The 19,842-nt window shown below is 46.8% G+C and overlaps 2 protein-coding genes across 3 annotated transcripts in view; one reads left to right on the plus strand and one right to left on the minus strand.

Annotated features, from left to right (window-relative positions):
• The window catches only part of LOC310858139 (tetraspanin-18B-like), a 79,543-nt gene that overhangs the window by 23,662 nt on the left and 36,039 nt on the right, over positions 1–19,842 (minus strand). Inside the window, exon 2 of the mRNA XM_083764219.1 lies at positions 5,567–5,643. Within this exon, the coding sequence (XP_083620345.1) occupies positions 5,567–5,569 (3 nt within the window). The 5' untranslated portion in view covers positions 5,570–5,643. The remainder of the gene's footprint in view (positions 1–5,566; positions 5,644–19,842) is intronic.
• LOC310858137 (uncharacterized protein) lies at positions 8,404–19,635 on the plus strand. 2 transcript variants are annotated; one of them, XM_083764215.1, is made up of 6 exons: positions 8,404–9,308; positions 9,354–11,020; positions 11,343–11,601; positions 13,577–13,836; positions 14,332–14,576; positions 15,214–19,635. In XM_083764215.1, the coding sequence occupies exons 1-6, from the start codon at positions 8,469–8,471 to the stop codon at positions 19,116–19,118; spliced, it is 7,176 nt and encodes a 2,391-aa protein (XP_083620341.1). In that variant the 5' UTR covers positions 8,404–8,468; the 3' UTR covers positions 19,119–19,635. The 2 variants fall into 2 exon arrangements, with proteins under 2 accessions (XP_083620341.1, XP_083620340.1); XM_083764214.1 differs by having other exon boundaries at positions 8,404–11,020.

The following is a 19,842-nucleotide window of genomic DNA, read 5'->3' on the forward strand; positions in this document are numbered from 1 at the left end:
CACAGGACGCGTGATGAAGAAGATGAGGTCAAATGTTGGCTCGTTGTGGGATATCCTCACAACGTGATACAATAACAAGAGTTCCATTTTTTGGCGGCGGTACTTTAGTATAATAGATATTTTTTGTGCCGCTTTCTAGGGGGAACAAGGTCAGAGGAGATCCCTCTGGTGTTGTGGTGCGCCCCTGGGCATCTCTCACTCTGCAGTAGTGGTTCCTTTTAGAGCTAGAGATAGCATTAACATGATGAATGCTGCCACTGTACGGCGGTCTAATAGCCTATAGACTGCCTAAAGTATATAGAGTTCCAGCCAGCGCACCAACCGCCGAGTTGCTCGTCACGAAAATCCACTTTAAAACGGTGTAATTGCTTGTTGTATAGTGTTGAAAAATATCCCATAGCGTCAGGAGTTCTCCTTGACACTATATATGGCTTTTCGGGCATTGCCCCATACCGCTGGTAAGGCAGCCTCTTGCTACTCACCAAAACAAAGACGGTTCTAATGTGTTGAAAGCCTATTAGAACCGTCACCTTTTTACTCTTTTGCTTTTAGTTTGAGTTTTTAACATCTCTGTCCTGACTGATTTGCTGTGTGCTTTGTTTTTCGTCCATCTATGTTTTTATCCTTTTATTTTGTATGCTCTTATGTATGAAAGGTGCTATACAAATAACGTTTATTATTATTATTATTATTCTCCTTGGTGGAAAGCCCCTTAACCTTTTGTGTAAAATATGCTTTTTGGCCACAAATAGAAAAATGCCATTGATCTCTTAACATCACTCCACTTATTATTATTTTTCCTTCTTTTTTGGGGGGGAGATTCCTTTGCGTACCACCAGAGGGGGCCTGTACACGTACCACAGGTTGAGAACCACTGATTTTATATTTTTATTTTATCGGGGGTTTTTTTAGCTCGTCCTTGGACCTATGTGGAATATACAGACATGTGACCTGCCCGTGTCCTTGAGAGGGTTCCAGGTGGTCCCCAGCTAAATGATGGAGAGTTGGTAACCAATTGAATCATTTTCATTATATACGGTATACGCTCTCACATTTTCTTTCTTTTTTATGAGGGCTTAAGTTGTACTTTAGACCCGTCGGTCACCGGCCTACAGTACATGGGAACGATGCGACTTGGGAACCTAATAATGCCCATCGTCATCGCACGGACGCACGGACGCACGCACGCACACACACACAGAGACGTGGCGCACTAGTTAGACAGTTACTTTAGTAGAACCTCAGCTCTTTGTAATTCCTACAGCATGGGTCTTCAACAGGGGGTCTCTGGGGACCCCTATAGGGGGTCCTCGGCGTTACAACGGGGGCCCCGCCAACATTAACATGACTCCAACATGTTAGAAAAATATATATAACGTGTGTAAACAAATAAACAAATACATAAATAAATAAATAAATAAATAACCAAACACTGATGATGACAGACAGCTATGAAGCTATGTATATAGTATTTGTATACAGTAGGCCCCCAGATGGTCATAAGGAAACAAAAGGAATAAAAGCTTCTGATTTACAGACTCTAACCCCCCCCCTCACCCCCCCCTCAGGGGAGCAGAAACACAAAGACACACTCAGCAGAATAAACACTCACTTAAAATGACCCCAACCCCGCCCCCTCCACACACACACCCTCTAAACACTCACTTAAATGCACCCCCCCCCCCAACACACACATGCGCACACACACACACACACACACACACACACACACACACACACACACACACACACACACACACACACACACACACACACACACACACACACCCTCTACATGTCCTGACACAGAACAGAAACTATATACAGCTAGCTGAAAAACACGGGGGTTAAACCCATCATTCCATTCTCAGGTGCAAATCATAACAGTCTGTCTGTTAGGTGTAAACTTTGTATAATGTCCCAAAACTGTTTCTTAGCAGAGGAATGTAAAACAAGTGCTTGTAAATAGATTTTTCCGTTGGTTCAATAAATAAATCGAACTCACGCAAACGCTCGGAACTGGTCCACCCAGCATAATAATTCCCTTATTATTCCAGTTTGATACATTTTCTTATCACATCCCAGTTCTGAAAACGATGTAAAAACAGTTATATATAATTGATTTAAGCTGTTTAATGCCGTTTTTGTTTTTTGCATGGTTACATTTATAGAACATGCAGTACCAATTAGTTCCGTGTGCGCAATCAAACAACCATTGGAAACGGCGTCCACTCCACGTTCGGTTTAATAACTCCCGACCCGTTTCATCAATTGAAAAAAAAAAACTTGAAGTGGTTCATGATAGCGGACGTGTGTAGGTCCTTTGCTTGAAAACATTACATGTGTGGGTAAAAAGATGGCAGAGTAAAAGAGTGCAAAACGTTACAGAAGGGACGGCTCTCCCCTTCTTTTAACCCATTTTAGGTGTTAGCATTACGTTATGCTTTAGCTATTTAAAAATAGCAGATCTACAAGCTCATACGAGCTTGTAGGTCTGCTATTTTTGGAAAATCGAAGAGTGACTGGAAGTCATTTTTTTAGAATCTGATCTCAGGTCAGAATGGAAAACGGTCAGGATGTAGAAGACATTTTTAGAATCTGATCCCAGGTCAGAATAATACTTGAATATTTGCTTGAGCACACTGTGTATACTTTGTCAGCCACTGACTAAAAGCTCCCAACACACTTGCATGCTTCTGAAGGTTGTAAACTTGGTTTTGCTGGAAGCACTTTGGTAGCCATGGCAACACAACGATGTGTGGCTGGTGAAAGTGTGTGTGCGTGTGTGTGACTTTGTGTGTGTGTGTGTGTGTGTGTGTGTGTGTGTGTGTGTGTGTGTGTGTGTGTTCACACCAGTTGGTTCCTGTTTCGCCAAACAAAAGAGCCACAGCCGGGCTCTTTAGTAGCAGCTTGACCTGCAGCCATTTGTCAAATGAGTGACACACACGCACACACACACACACACACACACACACACACACACACACACACACACACACACACACACACACACACACACACACACACACACACACACACACACACACACACACACACACACACACACACACACACACACACACACACACACACACACACACACACACACACACACCACATGTTCAGGAACAGGATACAACTCGGAATAAAAGGCTGTTTCTCCTCTCTTTGTGAAAACAAGACGCCTTTCAAAGGTTTGTAGTAAAATTCTCTGACCTCATACAAACAAGAGGGAAAACGGCAGAACTATGATGTCAACCCAGCAAGAGAAAGACCACAAATGCAACACACAGAGAAGCTCCATTAGTTTAATTTAACATAGTCAGCTTCAATTGTTTAATTTAACATAGAAACAATTGTTTAATTTGAGATAGTCAGCTTCAATTGTTTAATTTGAAGCTTCATTAGCGTCACAGAACAGGGAGTTTGAACGCTGAGTTTATAAAGATGAGGGAAAAAAAGCCTGAAGGACCATGTTTGTTTAAAAGAAAAGAGACGAAAGACATACCCTCCTCACATCACTAATGCAAGATACAAGGTTTCTGCATGACATCAACTCCGTGCAAATACATACAGAGACGCAATGATAGTCGAGTTGACCAAAGTTTGGCGGAGCCCGTCGGCGCTCATAAATCCTGCTGCAGTCAAACCTAATGTTAAACTATGTTGTTTATTTTTGAATATCAATGAGACACGAGGCACTAGGTTTCAACTCAGTCAGACCATATCACGCAGCGACTGGATCTGGTTTATTCATCTTTGAGTAGAACAAGAGACTGAGATCAAAGATAATATGGGACCGAGATGTGCATGTAAACATGCATTCATCAGGTCAGGAGGTTTCTGTGAAAAAACATTATCCACGCACGCACGCACGCAGGATACTAATCCTATAGAATCCGATGCAAATCAGGGTGTAACAAAGAGTGCTGCTGGCCTGCAAGGACACTTGGGAGACAAAATGTGTGTGTGTGTGTGTGTGTGTGTGTGTGTGTGTGTGTGTGTGTGTGTGTGTGTGTGTGTGCGCGCATGTGCATGTGAGTGATTGCAGACAGACAGGGAGACAGGGTGTTTTGGGGTGTTTTTCTTTAAAAAAAGAAATCACACCCGTGTGAACCGAGTGGTGCAACTCCCCCCCCCCCCCCCCCCCCCCTCTCTCTCTCTCTCCCTCCCTCTCTCATTAGTAGGCAACAGTGCAGCACTCTATCTCTCTCTGTTTCTGGAACAACAGCGCCCCTACTGGTATTCATTCATTCTCTTGCTCATTCTCTTGCTTGTACAGTGTACACCTATGTGGTGCAACCACTCCAAGAAACAGCAATGTCCGTGTACACTGTACACGGACATTGCTGTTCCTTGGAGTGGTTGCACCACTCAAAAAGGTAAAGCTCTATAGTAACCAATACCATCCCTATTAGCGTTTGTTCAGTATTAAACCAGGGTATAGGAATTTCAGGGAGGTCACGAAGGCCATGGCCCCTCAGTTTGGCCTTGTGCCCCTCAGAGAAATGGCATGCCCTGAGTCCACAGTGGCCTTGGCCGCCTTAATGCCTTATGGCCTCCTCTGTCTCTTTCCTGTCGATATGTAGACGCCAGTGTCCCTTTCTAGTCAATATGTAGACACCAGTGTCTCTTTCTAGTCAATATGTAGACAGCAGTGTCTCTTTCCTGTCAATATGTAGACACCAGTGTCTCTTTCTAGTCAATATGTAGACACCAGTGTCTCTTTTTAGTCAATATGTAGACAGCAGTGTCTCTTTCTAGTCAATATGTAGACAGCAGTGTCTCTTTCTAGTCAATATGTAGACACCAGTGTCTCTTTCTAGTCAATATGTAGACACCAGTGTCTCTTTCTAGTCAATATGTAGACACCAGTGTCTCTTTCTAGTCAATATGTAGACACCAGTGTCTCTTTTTCTAGTCAATATGTAGACACCAGTGTCTCTTTCTAGTCAATATGTAGACACCAGTGTCTCTTTCTAGTCAATATGTAGACACCAGTGTCTCTTTCTAGTCAATATGTAGACACCAGTGTCTCTTTCTAGTCAATATGTAGACACCAGTGTCTCTTTCTAGTCAATATGTAGACACCAGTGTCTCTTAGTTTCTTGTCAAGCCTGTCAGTAGCAGTGTTAAATACTACATTGTGATAGTAATCATTGCTATAGATAAGAGTGTCTGTACTCTGTACAGTAACAGCCTGTCTCTCCAGTCTCTTTGAAAAACATGAAATACATTGGATTGCCAATTTCACCCAAGCTGTCTCTCCAGCTGAGACTGGGAGACTCCAATTACCGAACAAACACTCTATACAGCAACTATTATTACTACTATCACAATTGAGCTATTTAAAACTTGTTTTAAATAACGAAAATCACTTGCTGTTGCTAAAAAACATCACTTACCATACCATGATAATTTCATTTTCATCACACTAAAACAATTGAGCTTGAATCCATACATTTGCGAGACCAAAGTTCTCGGTGGAAGAACCATGACAGTTGCATATCTTAACACAGCTCTTCTCAGGTCAGACTGACAGATATTGAATGAGTTAGTAACGTACCATGTGTGCGTCTTCTCAGTTCAGCTCAATCTCTCAGGGTGTTTGTGACTCCGCCCCCGCGCTCCTGATGTCATCAGCTGTTCAAAACACAGGCAGAAAGAAGTCAGAGGTCAGGAGACATGCAGCGACACTAAGTGGACGTGAACGATTGATCCGCTGCCGATTAAACTGCCATTTGGGGTTGATGTACATGGCAGGAGATTTGGGACAAAATGTCTCAGCATATTGGCTCTATCGCTCCAGATGCTACTAATAGCTACGTGGATTGTTTGGGGGTGCATTAAAGTTAGGTTTAGGTGTGCTGCCCTGTGGGAGGTTAAGTTTAGGGTGGGGGTTTGAGATAGGTTGTAGTTGTAGGACTAATTGACTGGTCTAACCAATGACTAGTCTAAACCAAAAACTGTCTATAACTAAGTACTGCACCCGTTTGTTTGTACTAGAAACAGGTGTGCATACTTAGTTTAGACTAGTCATTGGTTAGACATGGGTTAAGGTTAGGTTTAGGTGTGCTGCCCCGTGGGAGGTTAGGTTTAGGGTGAGTGTTTGAGATATAGTTGTAGTTGTAGGACTAATGACTGGTCTAAACCAAAAAGTGTCTAAACTAAGTACTGCACCCCTAGAAACAAGGTTCTCAGGAAAATCCCCTCTTATCAATTAAGCAATGATCAATCGATAAGGTGATTACATCGTTTCATTATCAGACGTCCAGTTTCTGAACAATATGCCACAAATTACGAAAATGAATTCTTCAGTTTTTAAACAAATGAAATGAATTATTAAGTTGTTAAAACAAATGAAAGCTTTCCTCTTCTACCATGGATTTGAACCAGGTTTCCTGTGCAAGTGCTGATTATTTTCTTTTTTTTTACTATTAGGCTGATAGAGCCTGTCTGCTTGCTGCTTGCTCAGGGGATACATTGAATCTTGACCACCAGGTGAAACAAATCGTGTCAGATCAATCATGTGTCTAGGTGAGACATGACCTTTGACACAATCTAAATGTCTCGATAGAAGAGAAGGGAGACAAAATACAACCACCCCAATTGTAGAAGTTATATTGAATGAACAAACTCTACCATCTAGATTGGACAACATTCAAATGTATTCATTTAAAAAGGTTACTTCGTGCCTCTTATTAAAGTTCATTCTTCAGTTCATGAACAAAGCCACACATTAAATGTATTCTTCAGTTTTTAAACAACGCCACACACAAAATCAATTCTTCCGTTTTTAAACAATGCCACACATTAAATTCATTCCTCAGTTTATGAACAACGCCACACATTAAATTAATTCCTCAGTTTATGAACAATGCCACACATTACATTCTAAAACACTTAAGTCAGAGTTGTTCAATATGCATGAAGCTCTCGGTTATTAGGTGCAGTAATGTAAAAACTCAGGCTTTGAATATTTTACTGCTCAGCTGGAGGCGTTTGTATTAAGAATGGCAGCAACAAGTTCCACGTCGGCCGTAAGCTATTAGCATCTAACCAGCCTCATCAATTAATTAATTATGCTTTATTACAGGAAGCCTGGCTCATCACTCTGTCCTTAAAGCTTAACATTAAGCTTCTGAAGTTCTGATGCACAAACCTGTTGATTAATTATTCATTAAGAACACCTTTCTAATTATGACATGTTGACGCTTTGAACCGCGAAGAACAGAGATAAACGCGTTCAATCTCCTTTTGTGTCTGTCTGTCTGTCTGTCTGTCTGTCTGTCGGTCGCAATTCCAGGCTTGCAATATCCGGTGCAAAACCTGCACACAAAACGGTCTACAAGCTCAAAATGTGGGGGTTTCCAGTCTATCATATAGCGCAGATCTATATAAACTATTTCTATCTAAACAACTCAATGCAAGACAGACTGAGAGGAGAAACGCACTAAACAGCACACACACACACACACACACTAAAAAACACACACACACACACACACACACACACACACACACACACATGCACATTGTACACAAACACACACACACACACACACACACACACACACACACGCATATGCACACACGCACATTGTACACAAACACAGACACGGGCACACACACAAACACACACACACACGCACACACACACGCACATACGTGGCAACAGGACAGAATGTTCAGGTTTCAGTTTCTATGGAAACGGGCTCTGGGGAAAAGTGGAGCAACCAATAGAATCATGGCATGTGGAGGGGGGAGGGGATTGCTGCTCTGCTCAGAAAATGGAGGAAACACAATAGGAGAGAGACGGGAGTGCGAGAAGGAGAGAGAAAGAGAGAGAAATACAGGGAGATAGACAAGACAGACGGACAGACGGACGGACGCACAGACAGACAAGACAACAGACGGACAGACAGGCAGACGGACGGACGGACACGCGGACAGAGCGGCGCGATAGAGCGAAAGATCGAGACAAGAGAGGAATGGTGTGTATTCCTTCCTGCACTGTCTGCACCGTGCAAGCTCGCTGCATGGCATGTGGAGGGGGGGAGGGGCAGGCTCAAGAAATGGAGGCAACACAATAGGAGAGAGCCGGAGCCAGAGAGAGAGAGAGAGAGAGAGAGATACCGAGAGACAAGACAGAGACAGAGGGTAAGACAGATAGACAGACAGGAGAGAGAGACAGAGACAGTGTATTCCTGCACCGTGCAGGCACATAGGACTATACTGTACATACAAACAGAGAGCGACGACCTTTGATCCCATTCAAACCGAGTCACCAGCGTTTTGTGGTTTCCGTTTCCTGTCTCGTGGCCAATGGAAATGCGATCCTGATCGACTAGAATACACCCCGAGAGAGAGCTTCATGGTGCACGCCTGCACGGTGGGATTTTTCATCCAAATGTTTTCGCTATAAAGGGACTATTTTGTTTTTCTTCTTCCTTTCCGCCTAATTCACAATGGACGCCGAGGACGCAATGGACACCGACGACAAAGCGGGCACAATGGACACAGAGGACACAGCGGCAGAGGGAGTAACGGCGCCACCTAGCGGCGGAGACATTTCCGACAGACCGAGCAGCGGAGACGGAGACTCTGTCCGTCCGACAACCGTGCAACCCAGCAGCGAAGACATGTCCGACAGTCAGACTAGCAGTGGAGACATGTGTGAAATGTCCCTCAGCCAGGCATCGCTACCCAGCAGCGGATACCTCTCTGACATGTCTCTCAGTCAGACGTCGCTACCTTGCAGTGGAGACATTGTTGACGTCAAGACAGTGTCACCTAGCAGCGGAGACATTTCTGACGTCAAGACAGTGTCATCTAGCAGCGGAGGCATTTCTAAGATCAAGACGGAGCCTAGCGACAGAAACGACAGAGACATTTTGGACAAGTCCGTCAGTCAGACGGTGCCATCGAGCGGCAGAGATGTCTCCGATGTCAAGACAGCGCCACCTAGCAAAAAAAGAAAAAAGACAGCGCCGCCTAGCAGTGGCGACATTTCCGACACGTCCGTCTCTGCGACAGTGACGCTTCGCGGCAGAGACATTTCCGGTATCAAGATAGAGCCACCTAGCGACAGAAACGTGACCGACATGTCCCTCAGTCAGACGGTTCCATCTAGCAGCAGAGACATTTCTGATAGGTCTGTTGGCAGGAGGGACGACGTCATCCGCCCCGACTGGATCTCGCTGTCTCTCTCCGTTGTTCCGCCAGTGACAGACAGTGGTGGGGACATTTCTGACGCGTCCGTCTCTGCCACAGTGACACCTCGCGGTGGAGACATTTCTGACGTGTCCGTCAGTCAGACAATGACGGCTTGTGGCGGAGACAATTACGTCAAGACGGTGTCCCCTAGCCGCGGAGACATTTCTGGAGTCAAGACGGTGTCCCCTAGCCGCGGAGACATTTCTGGAGTCAAGACGGTGTCCCCTGGCCGCGGAGACATTTCTGACACCAAGACGGTGTCCCCTAGCCGCGGAGACATTTCTGACACCAAGACGGTGTCCCCTAGCCGCGGAGACATTTCTGACACCAAGACGGTGTCCCCTAGCCGCGGAGACATTTCTGACACCAAGACGGTGTCCCCTGGCCGCGGAGACATTTCTGGAGTCAAGACGGTGTCCCCTAGCTGCAGAGACATTTGCATTTCTGACGTCAAGACAGTGTCACCTAGCCGCGGAGACATTTCTGACATGTCTGTCTCTCCGGCGGTGACACCTACTAGTGGCAGAGACATTTCTGACGTCAAGATAATGCCATCTAGCAGCGGAGAGATTTCCGAGGTCAAGAGAGTGCCACCTAGCAATGGAGACATTTCTGTCGTCAAGACAGCGCCAACTAGTAGCAGAGACATTTCTGACAACCAGTCGGTCCGTCCTACAGTGCCCCCTAGCGGCAAAGACATTTCTAACAAGTCCGTCTGTCCTACAGTGCCACCTAGTAGCGGAGACATTTCTGGCAACAAGTATGTCCGTCCTACAGTGCCCCCTAGCGGCAGAGGCATTTCTAACAAGTATGCCTGTCCTACAGTGCCACCTAGTAGCGGAGACATTTCTGGCAACAAGTATGTCCGTCCTACAGTGCACGGTAGCGGCAGAGACATTTCTAACAAGTCTGTCGGTCCTACAGTGTCACCTAGCGCTAGGGCTGTGGCAGACATCTACGACCACATGTCTCCCTGTGGTCGTGCAGTGACACCTAGCTGCGGAGACATGTCCATGTCTCCTACATCTAGCTCTGAAGAAACTTCTTACATAAATCTCGACGGAGACGTTTCCAGCATGTATGTCTGTCCTACACCGCCACCCAACGGCGGAAACTATTCTGACGTGCCTGCCGGCCCCGCAGTGCCGCCTAGTGAGGGAGAGCTTTCTGACCTCATGTCCGTCTTTCAGACGGTGCTGCCCAACGGAGAAATTTCGGACATCATGTCCGTCTGTCAGACGGAAGAGGTAGTGATGCCCAACGGCGGAGAAATGTCCGACGTCAGCGCCGACAGCGACTATTACGACGAGGAGGACGAGAACTTCGACGATCCCGAGAACTTCGAGTCGGACGCCTTGGACAAGGACCAGTACTCGAGAGACATGTACGTGGGGGCCGAGGAGGAATTCACCGGAGGCTTTGACCAGGGCTGGAAGACGAAGAACTACCACTACAACACCACGTGCCGCTTCAACCGCAAGCCGGGGTGCAAGGTCAACTTGCCCCCGAACGCGACCCCGCTGCAGGCGTTCGAACACGTCTGGACGGACGAGCTGTGGCAGCACATGGTCGACAAGACCAACCAGTACTACGAGCAGTGGAACGCCGAGACGCCGAAGAAGGCAAAGTCGGCGAGGTGGTCCAAAGTGAGCCAGACCGAGATGAGGACTTTTATCGGGCTCTGCATTGCCATGGGGCTCGTGGTGATACCCGTTCGGAGAGATTATTGGCGACAAAAGAAGGATTTGTTCAAGACCAGCTTCCCCAAACACATGTCGCGGGACCGATTCTGCTCTATCTGGAGGTAAAAAAAACATTAATAATACAAATTGATTGTGGTGATGAATGTTATAGTAGTACTAGTTATAATGAAGGTGTTGAGGCCTTGTTGGGTACTAGAGACCATGTGGTCACCCGTTTCATTCACACAGACCAGGTATAAACAATAGCATACTGCATTAATAACAGCAGGTACTACAGTGACCATAGTCCATAGTAGCTTTTGTGTGTGTGTGTGTGTGTGTGTGTGTGTGTGTGTGTGTGTGTGTGTGTGTGTGTGTGTGTGTGTGTGTGTGTGCGCGCGTGCGTGCGTAACTAATGTATCTATATCTGTGTGGATTTCCTAGGTATCTAAAACTTGAGGATAAAGATGCAAAAGTGGACAAAACTGACAAGATGTGGAGGATGAGGTGGTTCATGGACTACCTCACCTCTCGGTTCCAGGAGCTCTACGAGGTGAACGGCAACGTGAGCGTGGACGAGAGCATGGTGAAGTTCAAGGGACGCCTCGCTTTCAGACAGTATCTCCCCAATAAACCCATAAAATGGGGTGTCAAACTATGGGTCATGGCAGAGAGCACGACGGGCTATTGCACAAGCTTCCAGGTAAGACGACATTAAATCGTTAAACCAAGTACAGATAAAGGGGTTGAAGAAGTACTGTTTTAAGTAAAAAGGTATCAATACCACAATGTAGAAATACTCTGTTACAAGTTAAAAGTCTGGTGTTTGACATTAACTTTTTGAGGCACTTGTTCTTCGGACAAGCTAGTAAATATCCCATTCACTTAGAGCACGAGCACACACACACAAATACATTTTAAATCAACTAACTGTAAGTTGCAGATGAATACATGTTTTAATATGAGGTGAATATCCTCCGTTTACAAGTTAATAGCCCTAAAATGTCTGATCTTACATACATTTCATGTATTCCAAATTACACAGCCATAGATCGGCCCTATCCACTATGTCAGCATTTAAACTTGTAGCACTGCGTGTGTAGTTGACCCAATAATTAATTCATAAAAGTTGGAGTCAGTTATTGTCCTCTAGTTTCATAGCCATTTGAAAGTTTTGGCAGAAAACGTGTTAACTAAAATATTGCCACCACCTACCAATTAGCCCTTCACTAAGTCCCTCCCCAACCCATCCTTGTCCAATAGGCACATTAGCAGCGAAGAAAGCTTGACCTGCATAGCAACCGTTGCTAAACTATTTGGATTGGCATTGGACAATTCCAATATTTGGAATACATGAAATGTAAGATCACATACAGTACATTCTAGGGCTAACAAGTTAACAGAAGTCCATCGATCGACATGCATACTTTCTCAATAGACCGGGGCCGTCTATTTGCTGAATAGCGTATAGTTTTCTTTAATTCATTCTGACCTGAGATCAGATTCATACGAGGTTTACACTGGACACACACTGGTCTGATTAACCCATTCTGACCTGAGATCAGATTCTAAAAATGTCAGTCGTTCTTCGATTTTTTCAAAAATAGCAGATCTACAAGCTCGTAGCGCGCCACTCGGTGGCGCGCTATGAGCTTGTAGATCTGCTATTTTTCAATAGCTAAAGCATGACATGATGCTAACACCAAAATGGGTTCCCGTTCAGAATGGGTTAATTCATATTCTTGATTTGATTTAAAAATGTTTTAAATGTTTCATGTAATCGGCGAGACATAAGATTGATCGCTTGTTTAGCACAAAGAAAGACGTGATGATGGCCATACAGTGTCTGGTTAAAAAGTGTAGTTTTTTTCCATTGAAAGTACAGAAACCAGCCATAGATTAACACGAGGTTCGGTTTACCTGCAAACGAATGGCGGACAAAAAATATTGGAAAGGTGATCATTAGGAAAGCCAGACAATAATGCTATGAGCGTCACAGAAAAAAGTTAAACCAAGAGACACTTGTCCAACAGACAAGTATATTGTAAATGCACTTGACCGGAAAGACAAGCCTTAATGTCAAGCCCTGTGCACTAGTGTGTCCCATTACACAGGTTTGTCATGTATTAAATACTCTTTTGAAAATAGCAGATCTACAAGCACACTAATGCGTCAAAAATCGTCTTATTTTCAAATAGCCAAAGTATAGGGTTGAAGTGTTTAATGTGTTTTTCCCACGCATTGTCATGGAGAAAGGGGGGACATTTGGCCAGGTGTGAAATGTTGTTATTTCACGCCATTCTGCAATTCGGTGGAGATAAATTAAGAGGCTTCCTTATTTAGGCACGACAATGGACAGGGAAAGATCAGCTAGTGAGAAGAGGTCGGCTGCCTTATCTGTAGATCCCACATTTTCCGCTGTCAGGGCATTTTGACGTTTTCTTTTGTGGAAAATGAACCCCCTAACTTGATCAACTACTACAGCATCACACACACAAAAAAAGCATCAAACGCAGCAGATCCACAAGCTTTTGAAGCTTGAAAATAAGTTTTGGACCACGAGGTTTCCCCCCCCCCCCCCCAACTCGACAGCAGCGATATGCAAAGCTTGCATTTGACGTTATATGTAACATGTTGTCGTCGTGTTGTTGTTGTGTTTTTTTTCTTAAACAAACAAGGTGTACACGGGTAAAGAGGACCCACAGGGGGGGGGAGAGAACAAGGGTCTCGCACACCGCGTGGTCATGGACCTGGCCAGGCCCTACTACGGGTCGCATGCGTCCGTCTACATGGACAACTACTACACCTCGGTGGAGCTCCTGGAGGACATGAAGACCAAAGGGCTGAACGGCTGCGGCACCGTGCGCGCCAACAGGAAGGGGCTCCCGCCACTCGAGTCCTTGACCAACGGAGTTGAGCTGGACCGGCACGAATACAGGTATATAGGGAGGTGTGTGGGAGGATATGAAAAAAGTTACACGTTATACGCGATTATCGTGGCAAAGAAATAACCGCGATTAATGATATTTTCGATTATGAAAATATGCTTAGAACCTAAAATGCCACTTTTGTCTATTAAACACTTAAACACTATTAAACACCCGAGCATCCCTATTCCGAGGGGGGGGGGGGGGGTATCTACAAGCACATAACGTGTTGCAACGCGTTGTGAACTTGTAGATGTGCTATTTTCGGCAAATCTATTTGTGTACAGTGAAATGAAAGCGTACCATTTGCTCTTTATAATGTCCTATCAAGTGTAGTCTGAAGTGGTGTTGAATTAGCAGCTTAACAAAAGCTAATTCACCCTAGTGTATGACGGAGGACATTTTCAAGATATAATATTAAAGTCTCCGGGATGCGATTATTTGCGTGTTTCTTTTTCTTTTTTCTTTTAAACACAATAAACGATTATCGTCCTTTTAAAATGCAGGGTGGCCCAGAAGGACGACCTCACCTTCTGCGTCTGGCAGGACACCAAGATGGTCATGGTGCTGTCCAACCACCACGACCCCACCTCCACGGGCACGGTCAACAGGCGGCCGGAGGGCTACAAGCAAAGAGAGGCCAAAAAGAAGAAGCCGGGCTACAAGAAACAATCGGGGGATTACAAGGACTACAAGCAGTCCGAGGTGATAGTGCCGGCGGCGCTCGCAGACTACCAGAAACACATGAAAGGTTTGCTTTAATGACTTCGTTTTTATTGAAAATACACGCACGCACACACACGTGAGGCAGATGTATGCCTCACAGTACTGTACTCTCTCTACCCCCCCCCCCCCCCCCTCTCCCCTCTCTCTCCCTCTGCCACTTCTATTGGCTCATGTGGCACACCCGTTATGCGATGCTCAGCCATTCGCAGCATCCACCACACATTCCTCTAGGACGCAACCTCTAGAATTAGTAGTCAAGATTGTTTTAGACTGACGCTTGCTTGGTCTTCGGTTCACCTGTGAATGCTGTGATCCTAAATGACTGAGGCACTACACTGTCTCTCTGCATTTGAGTATTTACCTTGCTTACTGTAAAGTCGCGCTGAATGAAGAGCGTCTGCTAAATGCCCCAAACTGTTGATTTATTTTAGAACATATTTCCACTGTTAGAAAAAGAAAAAAACGTGTGAAATCGCCATTTCAGCCTTCAGTGAGTTCCAAAAGGGAGGGTGGACCTGCTACTTTTGATGCTTTTGTTTGACACTTGATGCTTTTGTATGATCAAGTAGGGCATTCATTTATGAAAAGAACAGAATAAAATATAGAGGGGAGAGGTTTATGTCCGCCAGCATTGTAATACATGTTATTATGTTTGTGCCCAGGTGTGGATCTGCTGGATCAGATGATCGGCTACTACGGCTTCCAGCATCGATCCAAGAAGTGGTGGAGAAGGGTCTTCTGGTTCTTGCTGGGCGTGTCCTGCCACAACGCGTACGTCGCTGCAAGGGCCGCGGGAGGGGTAGCCTTCAAGAAAAAGCACGTTGGATACAAAACCTGGCTGGAGGACCTGGCAGAGGAACTCATCAAAACGTGTGTGACGAGGAGCTTTCCTGTGACGCCTCCAGTTATGTCTCTTCTCTCGAGTACCTCTTTAACAGGCGCCGTGCCTCCTAAACACGACTTTGCGAAGATCTTCATCAAGAGAAAGTTGTGCAAGGAGTGTCAAATGCTCCCCGACAGCGAGAGATTGGGCGGGCCGACCATCTACGGCTGCAAACAGTGTGACCAGCCGTTGCACATGGAGTGCATGGGCAAGCACTATCGTCGTTTTTGGTATTGGCCTGATGCAGACAGATCAGCCGTCGTCAGACAATTACAATCGGAGCGCGGACCGACCACAACTGTGGTCAGAAGATTACAAGCGGAGTTTGAGAGTAGTACAAAAAAGATAAGATTGGCCAACCACTCTCCAAGAGCTCCAAGATCTCCAAAACCAATGAAACCAATGAAACCAATAAAACCAATGAAACCAATGAAACCATCAACTTCTACCCTTCAACTCAGACCCTCATCGACCGCATCGCGGACACCATTGACACCATCAACGTGTCCATCACCTTACTCTTCTGACGACCCAGATTCACCCGCGGTATCTCTGGCACCGCCCTCTCCTGGTTCAAATGCTACAGTTCCAACATCCCCATCAACCTCAATGCTGCCTTCGACGCCATCAACCTCTGCTCTCTCACCTGACGTCCCAAATCCACCCTTGTTATCTTTGGCACCGCTCTCTTCTGGTTCAAATCCTACTGATCCAACATCCTCGTCGACCTCAATGCTGCCTTCGACGCCATCAACCTCTGCTCTCTCACCTGACGCCCCAAATCCACCCTTGGAATGCTCCTCAGCCTCAGCACTGCCTTCAACACCATCAACCAGTCCTCTTTCATCTCCTGCCCCAAATCAGAACTCAGAATCTCTGGCACTGCCCTCTCCTGGTTCAAATCCTACTGTTCCCACATCCTCTTCGACCTCAGCTCTGGATTTAACAACATCAATCACTCCATGCTCATCTCCCGCCCCAAATCCACCATCGGAAACTCTGGCGCCGCCCTCTCCTGGTTCAAATCCTACCATTCCCACATCCTCCTCGACCTCAGCTCTGGATTTAACAACATCAATCACTCCTCTCTCATCTCACGCCTCAAATCCACCGTTGGAATCTCTGGCACCACCCTCTCCTGGTTCACATCCTACCATTACCACAACCTCATCCTCAGTGCTACATTTGGCACCATCAACCACTCAAAATGCATATCCCACCTCAAATACACCCTCAGATTCTTTGGCAAAGCCCTCTCCTGGTGCACAGAATACCGCCTCAATATCTTGCTCGACCACAGTGCTGCATTCGACACCATCAACCACTTCATCTGATGCCCCAAATCTACCCACGGAATCTCTGGAACCACCCTCTTCAACACCATCAACCACGCCATACTCCTCCGAAGCCTCAAATCCACCCTCTGAATCTCTGGCACCTGGTCCAAATCCTATATGCTCATCCTCCTCAACCTCAGTGCCGCAATCGACACCATCAGCTACTACAGCTCACGCCCCAAACCCAGCCTCGGAGTCTCTGGCACTGCCTTCGCCTGGTTCACATTCTACCTTGCCCACATGCTCCTTGACCTCAGTGCTTGACCTCAGTGCACCATCAATCCCTCGAAACACATCTCCCACCTCAAATCCACCCTCGGAGTCTATGGCACCACCCGCTCCTGGTTCAGATCCTACCGTTCCCACATCCTCATCCTCCTCGACCTCAGAAGTGCAGGATTCAACACCATCAACAACGGAAAACTCCTCTCATGTGCCAAATCCACCCTCGGAGTCTCTGCCACCGCCCTCTCCTAGTTCACATCCTACCGTTCCCACATCCCCATCCTCCCCCACCTCAGAAGAAGTGCGGGATTATTCAATTCACAATTACAGTCTACCAGAGACTTCCAATCCAGAGCGAGTGCCCACTCCACATCATTACTTCCTACCACCCATGTCCCCAGCCTCCGTGACCGCCATGAATTCAATTCACAATTACAGTTTAAATTTCAGGGAGGCAGGAAACACTCTTAATCCAGAGAGACCTGCAGAAAGCACCTATTTGTCACCATCAACCCTCGGAATCGCCCATTTACCTTCGGAATCAATGCCCTCTAATGATTCACAGGGTTCTTCTCCTTCAAAGCGTAAACCTCGTACACCGAGGAAGTCGACACCGAGGAAGGCGGCGACACCGAAGAAGGCGGCGACACCGAAGAAGGCGGCGACACCGAAGAAGGCGGCGACCCCGAGGAAGGCGGCGACCCCGAAGAAGGTCAAAGGTACTCCATTAGCCGACAACGTTGCGGTCCGCTTTGGAGCTTCTTCAGCTACCTTCCCCACATCCTCATCCTCCTCGACCTCAGTGCGGCGTTCGACACCATCACCCTCTCCATACTACTCTCATGCCCCATATTCACCCTCGGAATCTATGGGACCACCCTCTCCTCGTTCACATCCTACCTATCCCTCATTCTCCTGGACCTCACTGCTGCATTCAACACCATCAAGCTCTCCATACTCATCTCACGGCCCAGATTCACCCTCGGAATCTATGGGACCGCCCTCTCCTCGCTCACATTCTACTTTTCCGACATACATCAATTCATCCAACTTACAGTGGGCCTCCCGCTCACCGGCTTACTCAAGATCCCCATCCCCATCAATGTCAGTGCTGCATTCGACAACACCGACACCAACTACTCCATACTACCCTTACGCCTCAAATCCACCCTCAGAATCTATGCCACCGCCCTCCCCAGGTTCACATTCTACCTTTCCGACATCTTCCTGGACCGCAGAGCTGAATTCGCCGCCGCCACCACCAACCTCTCCATATTACTCTCACGCCTCAAATCCACCCTCGGAGTCCATGGGACCGCCCTCTCCCGGTTCACATCCTCCTACCTTTCTGCCCCATGCCAGCGGGCAGACGGCACGGGGCGGGACGGCACGGCGCTCACGGAAGAGATGGAAGGGTAGCGACCCGGAACGTATGCAGACGAGGCAGTCCTCGGCCCCCAGCGGGGATCCGCATTGCCACGAGGCTACAGAAGAGCCACAGAAGAGGTCCCCGCAGGTCCCCTGGACCTCACCATCAAAGTTGCAATGGACCCCCTGCTCTCCTGCGGCACCAGCTCACGCAGCATCCTCATGGAACTCAGTGCGGCCTTCGACGCCATCAGCTAATCCATACTACTCTCACGGCTCAGCATCGGCTCAGGCATCTCTGGCACGGCGCTCTCCCGGTCCACATCCCAGCTTCCCGACATACATCAATTCAAAGTTACAAATGGCCTCCAGAAAGTTACAAGCGGAGTCTGACGACCGACACGCGGTACAGAAAAAGCTCAAAATGACCTCCGGCTCTCCTGCGACACCGGCTCACTCCACATCCTCATGGAGCTCAGGGCGGCCTTCGACACAGTCAACCACTCCATCAGGCCACTACTACTCTCAAGGTTCAAACACACCCTCAGAATCTCACGCACGGCACTCTCATCGTGCCTTTTCCACATCTTCATCCACCTCCTCGAGGTCTCGCGCCTCAACTCCACCCGTGGAAGATCTGGCACCGCCCTCTCCCGATTCGCCTCCTACCTTTCACGTCCTGCTGCCCGCCAGTGTTTTCGTTGACGATTACGACGACGATGACAAAACTTCGTCAAAGCCCGTTTATCCATGAAGAAGACTTGGAAGATGATGAGCTAAGCATAGCTCATTTCAGACCTGTTGCTGTCATAAAGCTATGTAAAAATACTAAAATCGGTGCTGTTTCCCAAGGATACGTCAATGACGTTCTTGTTGAACTCTATGGTTGTTTGCAGTGTGCGGTCTTCCACATTGATGGTGACGTCACATAAAAGTACTTATCGTGAATACTAAGTCATTAAATGCTAAGTGAATACTTCCTTAGTATCCACTTACGGCTAATAAATCACCTTATTTAGGATTTTAACGTGTCGTTGGCTGGATGTGTTTGGGGACTGGGGATGGGAGTCCATTTTTAGGTTACACCTGGTGACCCCCTCCTAAATATAAATTGGGTCTCGTCCTAAAAGAACATATACTGTTAATTTAGGTTTTGTTGCAGCTGTGCAGATTCCCACCCCTTAGGCTGCAGTCACACATTCAAAACACATGTTTTGTCTCTGTTCTGGGGGAGAGGGGGTTTCAGAACAGCTTGCAATTCATTTCCAATGGGAGTCACGTTGGTTTGGCGAAACAAGCCTTGCTGGTTGGCTCTGTTCTGCACCAAGCAAGGCTGCTTCGTCAAACCATGTGACTTCCATTGAAAGTGAATTGGAGCTGTTCTCCTCCCAGAACAGAGACAAAACATGTGTTTCGAATGTGTGAGCGCAGCCTTGAGTCAAATTTGGATGATTCATTGCACTAAAGCACTTGTGTTG

This window comes from Protomyctophum parallelum, assembly GCF_964188405.1.
Source record: "Protomyctophum parallelum genome assembly, chromosome: 4".
Lineage (NCBI taxonomy): Eukaryota > Metazoa > Chordata > Actinopteri > Myctophiformes > Myctophidae > Protomyctophum > Protomyctophum parallelum.